The 16,406-nt window shown below is 44.6% G+C and overlaps 3 protein-coding genes across 4 annotated transcripts in view; 2 read left to right on the forward strand and 1 right to left on the reverse strand.

The window, feature by feature from the left end:
- Positions 1 to 507: 507 nt before the first annotated feature.
- hnrnph1l (heterogeneous nuclear ribonucleoprotein H1, like) lies at positions 508 to 6,476 on the reverse strand. 2 transcript variants are annotated; one of them, XM_080549701.1, is made up of 11 exons: positions 6,362 to 6,476; positions 5,415 to 5,527; positions 5,090 to 5,245; positions 4,729 to 4,878; positions 4,053 to 4,191; positions 2,758 to 2,945; positions 2,377 to 2,486; positions 2,094 to 2,229; positions 1,849 to 1,932; positions 1,107 to 1,202; positions 508 to 637 (listed from the first exon to the last, which is right to left on the reverse strand). In XM_080549701.1, exons 1-11 carry the CDS (start codon positions 6,373 to 6,375, stop codon positions 540 to 542), a joined length of 1,284 nt encoding a protein of 427 aa, XP_080405827.1. In that variant the 5' UTR covers positions 6,376 to 6,476; the 3' UTR covers positions 508 to 539. The 2 variants fall into 2 exon arrangements, with proteins under 2 accessions (XP_080405827.1, XP_080405826.1); XM_080549700.1 differs by having other exon boundaries at positions 2,749 to 2,945.
- An 866-nt stretch (positions 6,477 to 7,342) lies between these two features.
- On the forward strand, positions 7,343 to 11,579 carry LOC308174666 (deoxycytidine kinase 2; the record flags this gene model as incomplete). The annotated part of the gene is made up of 7 exons (XM_080549772.1): positions 7,343 to 7,436; positions 7,880 to 7,995; positions 8,482 to 8,675; positions 9,186 to 9,333; positions 9,722 to 9,837; positions 10,600 to 10,699; positions 11,454 to 11,579. The coding sequence occupies 7 exons, from the start codon at positions 7,343 to 7,345 to the stop codon at positions 11,478 to 11,480; spliced, it is 795 nt and encodes a 264-aa protein (XP_080405898.1). The 3' UTR covers positions 11,481 to 11,579.
- A 1,510-nt stretch (positions 11,580 to 13,089) lies between these two features.
- The window catches only part of ankhd1 (ankyrin repeat and KH domain containing 1), a gene marked incomplete at its 5' end in the record, with an annotated part of 39,380 nt that continues 36,063 nt past the window's right edge, over positions 13,090 to 16,406 (forward strand). Inside the window, one exon of the mRNA XM_080549406.1 lies at positions 13,090 to 13,374. Within this exon, the coding sequence (XP_080405532.1) occupies positions 13,090 to 13,374 (285 nt within the window). The remainder of the gene's footprint in view (positions 13,375 to 16,406) is intronic.

The following is a 16,406-nucleotide window of genomic DNA, read 5'->3' on the forward strand; positions in this document are numbered from 1 at the left end:
AAAAAAAAAAAAAAAAAAGGATATCCGGTTGACTTTAAAAAAAGCAATTTTTAACATGCTCTTTAACATTATAAAAACCCATCCTCTAACCAAGCTTACAGGACTCATGAAAAATAAGCTGAAAATGCTTTGCAGACTCAGAGGAAGTCATGATGACCATTATTTACAAAAGAACACCTTGCTTTTAACATACAAAAAAAAAACAGCATCCAGTCATTCAGGCTACAACTCTACAGGTAGAACTAGGGAGGAACCAAAATCCTGTACCCCGTGCTGTCTCAGATTCACAATACCAAAAAAAACAAAAACATAAACACACTGACTCCAGTGTCAAAGGTAAATAAAGGTTATGGGGTAGAAACAAACTTGTCCGTCCCTTTCTTTCACGTTACTGAGTCCAATTCATGTCTGTACAAAATCTGTAACCCTCTCGAAAATAAACAAAACTTCCCCCCCTCCCCCCACCAGTCAAGATGATGTCCGTCTTTGTCCATCCGTCCCTCCGACCCCCTCCTGGACCCCTGCCACCCCCACCCCCGCTACATGCCCCACGCGGCTCCCATGCTCATGCTGCCGTTCATGCCCGCGGTGCTGCGGCTGCTGCCATAGTAACTGGTGGTCATCCCGGTCTGATTACCTAACAGGAAAGAGGAATACGCAACGTCAGGATCAGTGGAGGTGGCCACACACCGTGTCTCAGGAGTTCACTTCTGAATTGTTGTATATGTTACGGTACATGTGGGAAAACTAGGGTTGGGGTTAGGTGCTAGGGTGACTTAGTACATGCTGGCATGTCTAAACCTAACACCTACCCCTAGTTTTCCCACATGTACCGTAACATATACATTTATCCGTGATGTGCTGTGACAGGCCAAGTTATTTCCGTGTGAGTGGATAGAAGTTATTTGGTGCAATCAAATTGCAACTTAACGTGTATTTAACATATTTAAACAAAACATCCATTCAAATGGCAGGGGACATTCATTTGGACCTAAACTAACATGGCAGGTTAGGAACTGGGGACATTCATTTGGACCAAAACTACATGGGGTGTTTATGAAGCTTGGACCTGCTTTCCACAGCCGCATCACAGAGCTGACACTTACTGTAATCATTGTATCCCCCCATGCTGGACTGGCTACTATAGCCCCCTGAGTAGCCCCCACTCATCTGCCCGCTGCCTCCGTAGGACGACTGGTTGCCTGTGGAGACCAGAACTCAGTCAGACAGAGCAGACTTACCAGAGGGTTTCTCAACTCACAGGGGCCCTCGACGCCTTTATCCAAAGCGACTGATACAACAAACCCATCAGTCACAGTGAGAAAAGGTAATTTATGCAAGGGCCAGGGGCCATTGGCAGTTATTATGCTAGAAGGAAGGAAGGAAGGAAGGAATGACGTTGTTTTTATTTGCAGTAGAGAAACTGTAGAAGGGATGATGAGGTCTTAGGAGAGACGGTTAAGGTGCAGCAAGACTCGAGCTCTGACACATCCCCCAGCCTGCACAATGTTCTTCCACCTCAATATGAGCACATCTAACACAACTAATTAAAGGTTTGATGATAGCTAGCTGTCAGGAGTGCTAGTGTGGGAGAGAACACATGCAGATTGGGGAGGCCAACAGTTTGGAGCAGGTATTAGAACAGGGTGTGTCCATACCCACCCTATGGGCCTAGAATATTAACCTTATTAACCGAATATTTTCAATTCAGTCTCACTTCCTGCCAATTCAGGAAATTAGTTTTATTCCCGAGGAGAAATTCAACGCCAACAGCTGTTGAAGACCTCCGCCTCATGGTGGCCCAGGACATCAAACACTATGGCGGCGTCATCGGACTGAACAACTCACCCATATTTGCTATCATCTGTCCGCCGTAGCTTCCGTTGCTGCCCCCTGCTGTTGAGTTGAGGAACAGCTCCACATAGCGGTGCTCTGTGGACAGAAGGGACACACGTGTTACATCACTTGCATCTTGATTGGATTTTCAAAACAAGGGTTTAGAGTTTGAAATGATAATACATTTTCACCGAGGACCTAATCCACTCGAAACTCTCCCGTTCCTCCTGAACCTGTTCAACACCCTGCGGACTCACGCATGTTGGCTTTATCCTTGGACATGGCTGCCACGGCGTCCTCGTGTGTAGCGAACTCCACGTCCGCCTCCCCCGTCACCCTGCCGTCTGGACCCACCTCGATGTGCACGCGCACCGGGTTCAGAGGAGAGAAGAACTGGAGAGCGGGGAGGAATGGAGAGAATAGTTATTACTAGCCAACCAGAGACATGATGCTTGAGTGTCAGAACTGTTAACTAATGAACAGCGTTTCCCATACATAGACAGAAATGTGACGGGGTCGTAGGTCAAGCCTGGCACTCACACTGTAGATGTCGGTCTCTGAAGCTCTGTAAGGCAGCCCCCTCATATGGACGCAGTGTCCGGTCGTACTCTGAAAACTCGAACCGCCATCGCTATAGCGATCTGAGCCTCCTGTAGAAGCAATAAAGTGGACAGGAACATTTATGACGATGTATTCTGTATTCCATATCAATTGGAAAAATAACTCAAATCTAAACTAGTCATCTAATTTCCAGACACTTTACAGAGATAGAAACATGTGAAGAAGAAAAAAAAAAGCATCTACAAAACACAACTTCCTAAGAAATACTAGACACCAGAAATGTTGATGTTTATGAGTGGGAGAGAGACGAGAAAAAAGAAAATGTCGTGTGATGATGGCCGCTAATCTTACCGGCCTCACCTCCGCCGTAGCCGCCCCGGCGCATCCTGTCGAAGGAGCCCCCGCGGCTCATTCCGTTGTAGCCGCGGCCGCCGCCACCGCCGGGCCTGTCGTAAGGACCCGGTCTCTGCATGCCGCCCATGGCCTTGCGCGGGGGCTCGTAGTTTGTCCGCACCTCGGCACGGCTGCTCTTGAATATCTCAATATACCTACAGGCACAGAGGCGGGCGTTAGAGCAGCCTCCCAGGACCCCCTGAGAGCTTTAACGGCTATAGAGGAGGATACAACATGGAGCAAAAAAAAACTACGACAAAAATAAATAAAAAAACAGGCGGTTACTAAGGACACCTAAGACTGTCGCATGTCGGTCCTGTTGCTCACAGCCATGCATCTCAATCAGAGAATCTATAAGCTGTCTAGTTGATGCCTTAAATCACTAATTATGGTTTATACTGACAGAAATATCGTTGAGGTATCTCTTACGACTAGCTTAAGAGTTACCGACTAACAATCGCCCCCCAGAAATGCGAAAGCTATTCATATTAATTACTGACAGGAACATGGAAAAACCTTTTCTTATGGTTACTCAGGAGAACCATAGAGTATTACAGTAGTCTGTGCAGACATGTCATTAGTCACTACGGACCCCAGACAATGAGAGCTTTCCTTGAGACTGCAGGATTCCAGGGCCCAAGGGAAGACTGTGTCTCGGTTCCATATCTGAGCCGTGAGGGACTGAGGCTTAGTGCTGAGTGAACACTGGTACTGTCTATTATCGAAATAGAGTGTATTTCTACGTGGTCGTCTATCGATACCTACAACACCAGGAAGTCAATCCGTTACCAAAATGTTAATCTTAGATGGTGACTAGGTCTCTCTTACAGTAGAGATTTGACCTCAATGTCCAGGCTAACCAAAGGACATTAAATAGAAAATCTGAATGTTTCTCCCCCCCCCCCCCCCCCTAGATATACAGGCCAAGTCATTTGTACTCCAAATTTACTTCAGGTGTTTCCGCACCCCTTTGAGCAGAGGAAGTAAATCGAAATGTTCCTGCCATAGAAAGAGACCGGGGTAATCACTCAGCACTAAAAATCTGTTTTTAGCAAAAAAACAAAATAAGAAGTGAAATCTCTGGAGTCGAAGAGGCTACGAGGCGATGAACTCGTATGGATACATGTATGGATGTCCTTGTAGTAGCGTGTGCAAGAGTTCTTAAGTCATGTGTCGTTTACCACCGAAGACGACTGTGGCAAATATTAGGGTGAATACCATAAGAAAAGCAGCTTTAAAACCAGCCAACCATCCATCCCCACCTGTGCCCTATTCTTTCCTTGTGTTTCTTTAGAGCCTTTTCAGCTATATCCTGTGTAGAAAACTGCACGAAGGCCTCCCCCGTACTCCGCCCCTGGAAGTCCACCGGCAATGTTATCCCATTTGGCACGATTTCCAACCCTTCAACCCAAGGACAGATAACCCCAGCAGGGGACACATTAAATCACATGCCCATTCACAAGAGGAGTTGCTGTTGTTGTTGTTGTTGTTGATGATGCTCTACTACTAGTGTCTTCAGAGAATAATAAAAGAATAAAAAACAACACAGATCAGACAGGAGAGAGGAGCCTTAATGGACAGCGTACCACAGGAGTGTCACCAGTGACTTACTGTCTTTTTCTTCTTCTTTACACAGCTTATGTGTTGGTACTGTGGAATGAATGACTAGATCTGAATGACTAGAGTATTGTGGTTCTTATCACGTACCAGCTGCTCTGTAGAACAGATCATGGTGACGTCTGTTCCTCATTACAAACAGAGGTCAAACGCCAATCAAATATTGAGAATTTTTCCTCTGGGGAAAAAATTATTCTACATGCAGTATTATCTTTATATTTGCCCAATATAAAATAGCCAGACCTGCTAGACTAATGTCAAAAGAGAGTGACCGTGGGTGCACATGACTGGATTGAAGGAGAGAGGAGGGTGATGTCTCACCCTCACCTGAGAAGAACTGGACGATCTCCTCCTTGCTGCAGCCGAAGGGCAGGCCGCGCAGCCGCACCAGGCCGTCCCCCTCCGTCTCTGGGCAGTTGGGACCAGTGTGTTTCATCACCCAGTCCATCTCCACATTGTTCGACTTAAACACTGAGACAAACACATAAACATGTCCTGAATTAACATCCAATCATGCAACCGGTAGTCTCTTAAACGAGAGCGGCCAGCTGCGTCGATCTGGCAAGCTAGACTATAAAACCTATGTTTTTAGGCCATACCACCTCCTTACTCATGGTGAAGTTGTTAGTGATTAGTGTATTTATGAATATGCGTAATAAAAAAAGAAAGAAAAGAAAAATACCTTCCACATATCTGTGCCCCAGGGTCTCTCTGTCTTTCTTGACGGCGATCTTCAGGTCCTCTTCGGTCTCCAGCTCAACAAACGCCTCTCCGCTGGGCCTGCCCTCCCGGGTGTAGGTGAAATGGATACTCGTGCCATTGTTTGCAACTTTACAATCTGGAAGACAAATCGACAGTTGTTGAATTTTCCCCACACACACACACGCCTTTGAAGAGTCTTAGTAGATAAATCAGTGATACATCTGTGGAATGAATGCCACATGCAAAAGCTTAGTTTCTAGACGACTAAAAACAGATTGGTGTTCATAGTGGAGTATTCTTCTCACCTGAGAAAAACCTGGAGACTTCGTCCACAGCGCAGGACCAGGGGAGGCCCCGCACGCGTACCACAAAGCCTTCTCCATCAGCCATGATGGTCGTGTAGTCTGGATAGTCAGCCCTGGGAGACGCACAAGATCACACAATGTAGATGAATGAATGAATGGTCTTTATTGTCATTAATACAGTACAGGTACCATACAACGAAATTTGTGAGGGGGGGCACCCCTGGTGCTAGGAAAAAAATACTAAAACAAGAAGGGAAAAGAGCTGGTTTACATAAATAATGGCTATATACACTATCCACTATACTATACAATAAAACACTGTGCTGTACTCTATGCTATGCTATAAATATCCTAACATTTCCTATCTCTGAACCTTATGTACCCGAGGGTTGTCATATTGCACATAGTATTATAGCTTAGCTAACATACAGTTGGTTGACTGGTAGCCGAGATCATCAAATGCCAGATCATGGTCATATCATACTCATAAAGATTGTTGAATAGTGTGCAAATTGCGTTTGACTCATGCATATGGGATACGTGAGGCTAACATACTCAGGCGCCATTTCAGAGGCAGAGCGCATCATTAAAACAGTCCTGGGACTAAAACCATTGGGACCAGCGTGGATCTGGTCTATTTTCAGAATGCACACGCGAGTATGCTGATTTGCAAAATAAACGACTGGCCTTTATTTATGCATTGAGTTACATTCATCAGCCGTGTTATTTTAATTAATTGCGATATAGTGTGAAATGCGGCGAGCTGCGCTACTTGCTACACAAAGCATGCTATCCGCACGCAGACAAAGGCGCAGGCCTCAAGACTTCCACGGCTTATTCATTGGAAGTCACTCAGGCCAGATCTACAACCTGGAAACACAAACATACATGCAGACTGGCCATTGGAGCATGCATTCTTACAAACACGTTAATTGAGGTATACTTACAGTTTGAATTTCATGCAATAATACCTTGATTTCGTAAGAAATAAATATGGTATTCGCTATTCGGCGTTTGCTGGGCTGGCGTTCCCCGGTTCTGTTCTGGACAAGGTGCGCATGCGTACTAACCCGGCACCGTTATCTAAAGACCGTAGAGTCATAAGAAGATTCTCAACTCCTCCTCTTACGTTGACAATTCAAATGCTGTCACATGGGACACGTCTATCTAAGAAAATATCTTGAAAACATTATAATTTAATCTAAACGCAAATGCAGGTAATACCTCTCTATGACATAACGTTAGAACAATTAATTCAATATTAATTTCAAAATCTGTGATTTGACCCCAGGCCAGAGGAGCTTTCTTGACTAGGTCTGGTTCCTTTTTTTACTTAATTGTCTTTTGCAGCAAGCTCTATTTTTATTTAAAAAAAAATTAAACAAAAAAACCTGGAAGAGGCCATAACCAGCTTAAACTCAGGAAAGACTAATTGGCATAAATGCTTAAGTACTCGTGTCTTTGTATGCTACCATTGATAATGGCCTGATCCTCTGAAGTGGCTTCCTGTCCTCTTAATCTGCGGACCTGAACCACCTAACGAGGAGAGGTGAGCCTTCTATAACAAGGAGAGGTGAGCCTTCAATCATGTTAATGCGATGATATCCTACAACATAAAATGTGCTTTCACCATTCAAACAGATCCGATAAAGAAAGGATATGAGGTCGAAAATGAGCTCGGTCACTGCGCATGCGCAACGCTTGAAACAGGGCAGTCGGTTGGTTATCTTGTAGCCACGTGAGGTCTTTGGTCCATCCTCGGAAGTACTTCTCTTACTTCTCGCGGGGTTAAAGTTTGGATACGCGCGCGAGTTTAGAACTCAGGACACAAGAGTTTAGCCCTGGGTCCTGTGGTCTCTTTTGGGAGCCTATTTTAGTATTTTCTTAGCTAACTACATTAATTTAACTCTTACATCTCCCTCACCAGAATGGCAACCCCTCCAAAGAGAATATGTTCAAGCCCAGGCTTGGACAACAGCTTTGAGAAAAGATGTAAGAAGATATCTATCGAAGGGAACATAGGTGAGTGGACACCAACCAGCACTGAATTATTCATAATGACAGAAATTACAGATTTCTTTACTGATTTTCTACTCTACTTGATTTATTTAGTGGTGAAGCTATCGAGCAAGTTGCCTGAATTTTCTCAATTAAATTCCCGCCGAAACCTACAACAACAACACTGAGAGGTTCAGAGGGGTTGGCGCCAAAACAAACCCTCATTCACAACATTAGTCATTATTACAAACCAATTGTGGGGTGCTCTGTAGATTTGAGCAGACCTGCATACAGACCTCCAACTTATTCAGTTATAGAATAACCTATACGTTTTGTGTGTGTGTGTGTGTGTGTGTGTGTGTGTGTGTGTGTGAGAGAGGTCTAGCTTTCTTCTCTTGCAAGCCTAGCTCAAGCTGTTATGTGCTGTAGCTGACAAATATGTGTTTTTTGTGATGTTGGTGTTTCAGCTGCGGGAAAGTCAACATTTGTGCGAATCCTAGAAAGGTCTTCAGACGAATGGGAGGTCATTCCAGAGCCTATTGGGAAGTGGTGCAACGTACAGAACACTGACAATGAGTATGAGGTACGTCAACGTTCTATAATATAACCCTATATTCCCCCGTTACACAATAATGCTGAATTCATATGAGACATATCAAATCAACCCCAAGCCCCTTTCCTTAACCCTCTGTACTTGTGGAGGTTTGGAGAGATGTAAACAATTCCACCTGGCCTATCAGAGGGCAACAAGTACTTGCTTACACCTGTTTAATCCTCTGGGCCCAGGAGTTTTGATCCTGTGGGGATGATCCTGATTCTGTTTTTCCCCTGTCCAGGATCATACGTATCTGGCTGATTTTGAGTTGTTTTGGGGAAATCAGACAGCTCGATCCGATCCTGGATAGCAAAAAAAAGAATCAGGATCATTCTGATTCAGATGAAAAGTGTTGAACCTCTGAGTCCCTGCTCTCCACCAGTGCATAGAGAGGATAGGGGCTGGGGTTAACTTGGAACAATTGACACTAGTGATGCACCACTAGACAACTATGTTCACCCCTCTCTCCTCCAGGAGCTTCGCTCGTCTCAGAAGAGTGGAGGGAACCTCCTGCAGATGCTGTACGCAAAGCCCAGTCGCTGGTCCTACACCTTCCAGAGCTACGCTAGCCTGAGCAGGGTCCGCTCACAGTTGCAGCCCCCCTCTGCTAAGCTCCAAGAGGCTGAGAAACCCGTCCAGTTCTTCGAGCGCTCCGTCTATAGTGACAGGTGTGTAACGAAGCTAAACTCAGGTCGATTTTTTATTTATTTTATTTTATTTACCTTTATTTAACCAGGCAGGCCAATAAGAACTAATTCTTATTCTCATTGGCGGCCTGGCAAAAGACAAAAGCCTCCTGGGGGGGAGGCTCAGGGGCTGAAAAGTTGTAAATCAGGTTACATGTTAAAAACAAAGAACACACACGACAGACAGCGGCACACTTCCAAGCATTTCCAGCACAGTTAAAAGATAGAAACATACATACATCTCCACACCTCCTCCACATACAGTCACAGCATCATCAGATAAGTTAAAAGGACAGCGTCACACATCCACATAAACCCGCACAACAGAAAGCACACTAACAGAATAGTGGTTGATTCATTGATCACACACTCACTTGATAGAAGCGTTGTTTCGAAGTGATGAAGGAAACTGGGGACCAACTTGTGGGGTTTGGGGCATTTGGAGCAAATTATTCTTTTAGGAGTCTGACTGTCATTTTTGCTGTTTTCAAGGTATATCTTTGCCTCCAACCTGTATGAGTCTGGGGATATGTGTGAGACAGAGTGGTCCATTTTCCAGGACTGGCATAGCTGGCTGCTGTCCCAGTTTGAGTCTGAGATCAAGCTGGATGCGATGATCTACCTGCGTGCTGCCCCAGAGGTGGGTAAAGGCCCTTCACACCCTCATGCCAGGCCCTGCCCTGGAACAACCTTTAACCCCCCTACTCACTACACACAGAGAAAGAGAAACAGGCCCTGCCCTGGAACAACCTTTAACCCCCCCTACTCACTAGACACATAGAGAGAGACAGGCCCTGCCCTGAAACAACCCTTAACCTCCCCTCACTAGAGAGAGAGAGGGGGGGGGAGAGAGAGAGAGAGAGAGAAATAAATGTGCTATAAGTCAACACGTCACCAACTGCAGAATGTCAAATGTTAGTATCATCACCACTTTTCCTCCGCACACGGTCCTATAACTCATGTGTGTTAAAGCCTGGTGTATTCCTGCCTGGTAGTGACTGACACACGGGTCTTGTCTGTGTTTGCAGAAGTGTATGGAGAGGCTGCGTCAGCGGGGGCGAGAGGAGGAACAGGGAATTCCCATTGAATACCTGGAGCAGCTTCACTATAAACACAATTGCTGGCTGGATGACCGTAGCACACAGTAAGTAACCATAGTAACCAACCCAACCATACACAATTGTGACAGCAGTTGGTGAAAGCGGGAACAAGTCGGCAACCAATCAAAATGTTCCCGAAATGTACCGGTATTTACATTTCTCAGAATAAAAGTCTGAACATTTGGTCGGTTGCCGACTTAAGGGCTCTGCACACAGCGTGCGATTTCTGTTGCGCGTCAACGTTCCATTTTGAAGTTTGAATGGAAGTCTATGAGAACATCGCATTTACCCACACACGGCCCCGATTTTAATCGCACGGCGAACATTCGATTCCATTCATTTGACAGTGCGACAAAACTCGCACGCCGTGTGCTTTGTCCCATTCAAAATGAATGGAATCGAATGTTCGCCGTGCGATTAAAATCGGGGCCGTGTGTGGGTAAATGCGATGTTCTCATAGACTTCCATTCAAACTTCAAAATGGAACGTTGACGTGCAACAGAAATCGCACGCTGTGTGCAGAGCCCTTTAGTCACGTTTGAGTGACCCATTCTGCTGTTTTAAATATCTACATGGCTAAGACAACCAGGTCGTCAACCAGTCGTTTGCTACTTCTGTTTACCTAGTAAGTAAGTAAGTAAGTAAGTAGGTAGCCTTGAGGACCGATGGTGCCTGAAAAATGTCCCTATCCTGCAATAAGCCGTAAACAATTTGTTTCTATTCTGCTGGTTTTAAATATTAACATCTAAGCCAACCAGGCAGTCACTGATGTTTCTGATGTTGTTTCCCTACCCCTGTTTACCCAGAGTTGAGTCTGAGTACCTGAAACACATCCCTATCCTGATCCTGAATGTAAACGATGACTTCACAAACGACCGCATCAAGCAGGAAGCTGTCGTTGACAAGGTACAGTGTCAACCACTGAGCCGGTTTCACAGACGAGGCTTAAGCCTAGTCCAGGAATTAAATCACACTTGCAATGGAAAATCTCCACTGAGGATGCTTTTTAGTCTTCCCACAGTGTTTTATCACAGTGCGTGCCGTGCATGCGCACAGAGTGCATGGGAGGCTGGTGGAGATAGACATATCGGTGAAATATCGGGTTCATTGTAATGCATGGAATGGAATGAACAATGGTATCAAACAAGATTGATGGTAATAAACATGATTGATTCCATTCCATGCATTACAATGAGCCTATTCTCCGATTTGAATGAATGAATGAATGAATGGTCTTTATTGTCAATGCTATAGTACAGGTACCAAACAACGAAATTTAGGAGGGGTGGCTCCCCTGGTGCTAGGAAAGAAAAAACAAACAAAAAAAACAAGAAGGGAAAGGAGCTGGTTTACATAAATAAAGGCTATGTACACTATCCACTATACTATACTGTACAGATAAGACGACTAGGGTTGTCATATTGCACATAGTGTTATTGCACATTCATTTAAAGTGTCGCAGTTTGCAGGCTTGAAATGTACACGTTTGTGCCTCAGCACTACACCTGATTTCAATCCAGCAGATTTCTACCTCCATCAGCCTGGAAAATACCCTGGCATCTACTATAAATAGTTGTTGCAACAATTTTGCACACATGTGTATGTTGTTATTCTGTGAAGTGCTTACCATGTGTGTTCTGTCATCCCCGTCTCCACACAGGTCAAGGAGTTCTTGAGCACATTGTGACCTCAAAAGAATCCCCACTGTATATAAGCCTCACAGAAGATTACTACACACCGCCTCACTGACGATACAACCTATACCTCAGGCTCAGTGGAGGTAGAAATCGAGAGAATGGAATGAGAAATGGTAATAAACACACATGTTTGATACCATTCCTCATTCCCTTCCATGCATTACAATGACCCCGTCCTCCGATTTCTACATCCTCCGTTCTCCACTGCTGAGTCTGCACTCCCTCACCAGACTCCACGTCTGACCTCGCCTGACCCCACTGAGTAATGGCAGTGCAATGTGCTTAAGTGGGGTGCTCCGTTATGTCTACTTGAAATGAATTGTGAATTTTAAATGTAAATACATATTACAGTTTTAATCTGAATAACAACATGCATTCCTGCATTATTATGTTTTTAATGATGTCAGTTATTGGACTGAGTCGGACAAAGTAGGAGTGTCCTGTTTTAGGTCAATAGTACAGTATCTATAAATATTTTAGTGTGAATTGTTTTATTTTTTTGCTCTGTTTTCTGCTTGGTCTATTAAACATAAAACATGTTACGTCAAGTGATGCTGTTCTTTATTGTAAAGCCACATGATGTTCAGTACATCAGTGTGTTATCTCTAGTTCCGTTCATCCAATCTGTAAAACAATCTACTCTTGCACTGTCTACTACTGTCTCTGATGCTGGTGTAATGTATATTTTAGAAAAGTAGCACTGTTCTGCCACTCATACAAGTTGTGTAATGAGTTATATATTCTTGAAGAAAATGGTAAAATAGCTTTAGTGACTTTTATAGCTGTTCATTGTAATCAAAGATTGTTCCAGATGGTTCCAGAGTTGTCCTGTTCTGGGTAGACAGTATTGAGTATCCTGACTACAGTACATTGATTGACAGCACACAAGGTGTGAGGACGCCTTCATGCACTGTTTGTGGTCCAGCAAATCCGGCCAAATAAGAAAAGACTTTAAGGAAAAGGTGGTTTATTGAAAGTGGCAGGCAGATCTGATGGGAGTAAAAAATAACAGGACACTTCAGCAGAAATTGGCATTTTCATTGTTTATCTATATAAAACACAATATAATTGGCTTCTCGATAACATGGCCTTATTTGCCCCTATATAAAGACTGATGGTATTGGTCTTGACTTTGACCCAAATTCGCTAACACCGTGCACAATTTTATTGATAAATACAAAGATAGGCGTAGCAGGGGGTGGGACTGAGTGTGTGACGGACGTGCCAGTTAACCAATCATTCTCTTCCCAGGCGTTAAATCGCAAAGCCTTCTCGTAAACCTACCTTGACGTTGCGTGGTGTTTTTCTCTGACAAGCATCTCTTCTAGCCAAGCGTTTCTCTGTACTCCCTTCTTCCGACCAATGACACACATCGAATTTGAGTAGAGGCGGGGTTTAAGAGAGAACTGGGAACGAAGTAGGTTAGGTTGTTAGAAAGTTAATGGCTGGGGGGAAAGAGATTCTCTTCTCGCCTTCAGGAGAGTTTCGGGTGTTTTTTCTGAAGTATAAAAATACATTTAACTAAAAAAAAAAACGGTACAACCCCAAAGAAAGTTCGAGACAGTTTATTAGAGTACATATTACCACAGAGGGAGAAGTATGCAGGATGTATGCGGCTTCGAGGAGGACGAGATCGACTCTGTGACTCCGCGCTGCCCCGCCGTAGGGGACCTCCGAATGGGGGTCGGAGCCACACCGGGAGCCGCCGCCGGCCTCGGGGGCCTAGTGACCAGAGTCGGTGGGAAGAAAGTCCGCGGCTTGTTATCCGGGCCCGGCTCAGCGGCTGAAAGGCTCGACTTCCAACTCGCTGCGGCCGCGTTGCTCTCCTCCTCCTCCGGCCCGGGCTCTGGCAGCGACGAGGAGGAGGAGGAGGAGGTGTCTGAGGTAAGAAGCTAACTCAGGCGGCTATGCTAACGTAGCGTAGCTCGCTAAACCTAAACGAGGTAAAGCTACTCAGCCTATGCTAACGTAGCTTAGCTCGCTAACGAAACGGCTGGACGAAACGGCTTGTCAACGTTACCTAACGTTACCCTCGTCTCTTTTCGACGATATCATGACATGAACCCCCCCCCTTTACAACCGTTTTGTCAGTTACAATTAATGATTGTCAGATCTGTTATTATCTCATAAGCATATGATTATGTTAGTGTACTCGTTTGGGCAGCTTTTGTGAGGGGAATGTTGTGGGAATTTGGGGCATTAATCACGAGCAGTGTTGATGTCTGTGGTGGCTTCGACCTCCTAGGCCCCAACGTTAGTGGCAGTTAGCTTAGCGCCATCGACTGATCTCAACTGATATCTTAGCTCTCGCTCGCGACATTATAACTCGCCAACGAGTTTTAGCCACAGCCAAGTTTGAGTTTGACAGCCTGTTTATTTGTCAAATTGGCTAGTTTAACTTGTTGTACATTTGGCAAGCTAAGCGTCGGTTATGTTTTGACAGTTGTCATGTTAATTAGCAGCACACACACCGTTGACTGTCATGTCAGTTGTCAACCGTTTTTTTTTTTAAATGTAACATTAGCTCGTCTGTCAAGCTAGCACGTTTTAGCTAGGTAGGCTAGCTTTAGGCACATTTAGCCAAGTCTCCACATCACGCGCAATTCTGTGTGGATTTCTGCAGGTCCCTCACGCCAGGGTCGGTGACACATTTGCCCGGGCCTGGTGCGAGCTGTCAGACCAGGTTTGGACGACTATGAAGATCATTCTTGACTCTTTTCCATTTTTGTATAAAACTTTTTGGGTGGTAGTGATCATAGACTTATATAGGAGAATGTGGTTACTACATTCACTCACAATATCATTTGTATAATAAACCTTTTGGGTGGTAATGATCATAGACGTATAGGTATAGCTTGTGAACACTTTTTGGTTTTGTTTTACGATAGTTTTGCAGATGCCCACCCACCGAGATCAAAATCAAACGTAACATTTTTGGTTTGATATACTATGATGTTGTTTACATATTGTTTTGACTCTCCAAAAGCACTTTGAAGTCTCTTGACATTACAACAAATGTAAAGATGTGTATTATCAAGTGTTATTAAGTGATATTTTTCATGATGATCATGTTTCTTTCATCCCAACCCCTTTCTTTACAACTAACTTGTGTTGTGGTGTAAAGAAAGAGGGACCTGATCTTTGCCAATCAAACTCATCTTTAAGAGCCATCATAGAAGACTCGAGTGATGGCAGTCGTTCAGCATTGTATTTCTCTTGTCTCCCGTCTCCCTCATCATGTCCGGCATTATGTTTTACCTACTAATAATACCTGATGACCTATAGAATCGACCAGCTAGAGGAGGATAGGCTTCCATCATCACTTGTGTCCCTCTGGTCTTCAGTTCACACTCACCTCATGGTAGTTTATTTTACTTTTGCAGTTTGAGAGTTAGTTTTAGCCATGTTTTGCCAGGTCAGACTGGTCAGAAGTTCAGTTCCCGTAACTGTCAGCTGTTAATTAATGGTTTGCCATCAATAATATATGTAATTTTTTTGAAGGAGGAGGGAACAAGAAACACACACACACAGAGTCACAGACACACATACACACACACACACACACACACACACACACACACACACACACACACACACACACACACACACACACACACACACAGAGAGGCTGGTGTTTCCTGGAGCTACTTCCCTCTGTCTGCAGGACAGGGGTGTGTCTGTTGCCTTTAATAACTCCTAGCGGGTGCCACTTCTCCCCTCTGTTGTTGGTATTTTGTTTGGAATTTGGGCAGGGGGTGGGGGGGAGTTTGTAATAGAGGGCGGGGTCAGCATGGCATGGCTCCCCGCATGGCCTCAGGTGGGTATTCTGAGCTAGGATCTGAGGCAACCCCCGACCACACTGGCCTTTGATGAGTCAGGTTAAATTCATGCACATTACGTTTGATTATAGGGCTTCAAAATGTAAATAAATATGGCCCTGAATGGCACCTTCTGATTGAAGATGTTCAGATGTTGAAATTAGTAAGTTTGGGGTCGGGGAACCACAACAACCTTGGTGAACTGCATGTGGAGTGGTGGTGTGTAAAAAAGAAAATGAGCATGGCATTCTTGTGTCATTGCACTACAAGCCACCCCCTCCCATGTGTCCTTATTGCCATGTGGTGTGAGGCAGTGATGATGACAGCTGTGATCATCTGAGAAAGACCTGGTGGTGAAAGCCAGGCTAATAGTGGGTCTGTGGGAAGGGGGGGGGTCCAGCCAGAGAGCTACTGTACTTCCCTGTACAATGATGTATGTTGACTCAACTTGATATTAGTATTGATCTGTGTAGGTTTTAACACAGCATGTTTATACACATCATTATACACATTGATCTGTGTAGGTTTTAACACAGCATGTTTATACACATCAAACAGGGGCCCAAAGCTGTAGGCCACAGCTAAAATGTGTCCTGCAATCTAGCAGCTACCAGTCACTGGCTGCAAGTCAGTCAGTAAGTGGTGACGGTTGCACACGCAATGAACTGGAGTTGATAATTCGGATAAAAGCGTTAGAATTTCTATGGTCCCTGGTAACATTGTTCCAGACACTGCCTGTAGTACCACCTCATTGAACAGGTTGCATGACTGAGAGCCTGACACTCCTTTTCAGGTCAAGGACACTGTGTTGATGACCTTTGTTCGTAATGGTTAACGCCGAATTTCCAAACATATTCACAATTTCTTTCTTTTTTTCCCTCTTTTTTTTTTTTAACGACCTATGAGTCACGGTATTTCGCTTTGACAGCCTTCAGCAGTCCTGATGTTACAAATTGCCCATTTGATTACATTTCTATAACTCCCAAGATTCCCCACTCTCTCCCACGTGAGGTCCTTCTGTTGAATAGCGCAAGAGCTGGCGTGTGCTGCTCTCTGAGAATCCCTGGCATAGTAGAGCAGTGTTGGAGTTCAAAAACT

The sequence above is a fragment of the Nansenia antarctica genome (assembly GCF_963989245.1).
Source record: "Nansenia antarctica genome assembly, chromosome: 20".
In the NCBI taxonomy this organism is placed as follows: Eukaryota; Metazoa; Chordata; class Actinopteri; order Argentiniformes; family Microstomatidae; genus Nansenia; species Nansenia antarctica.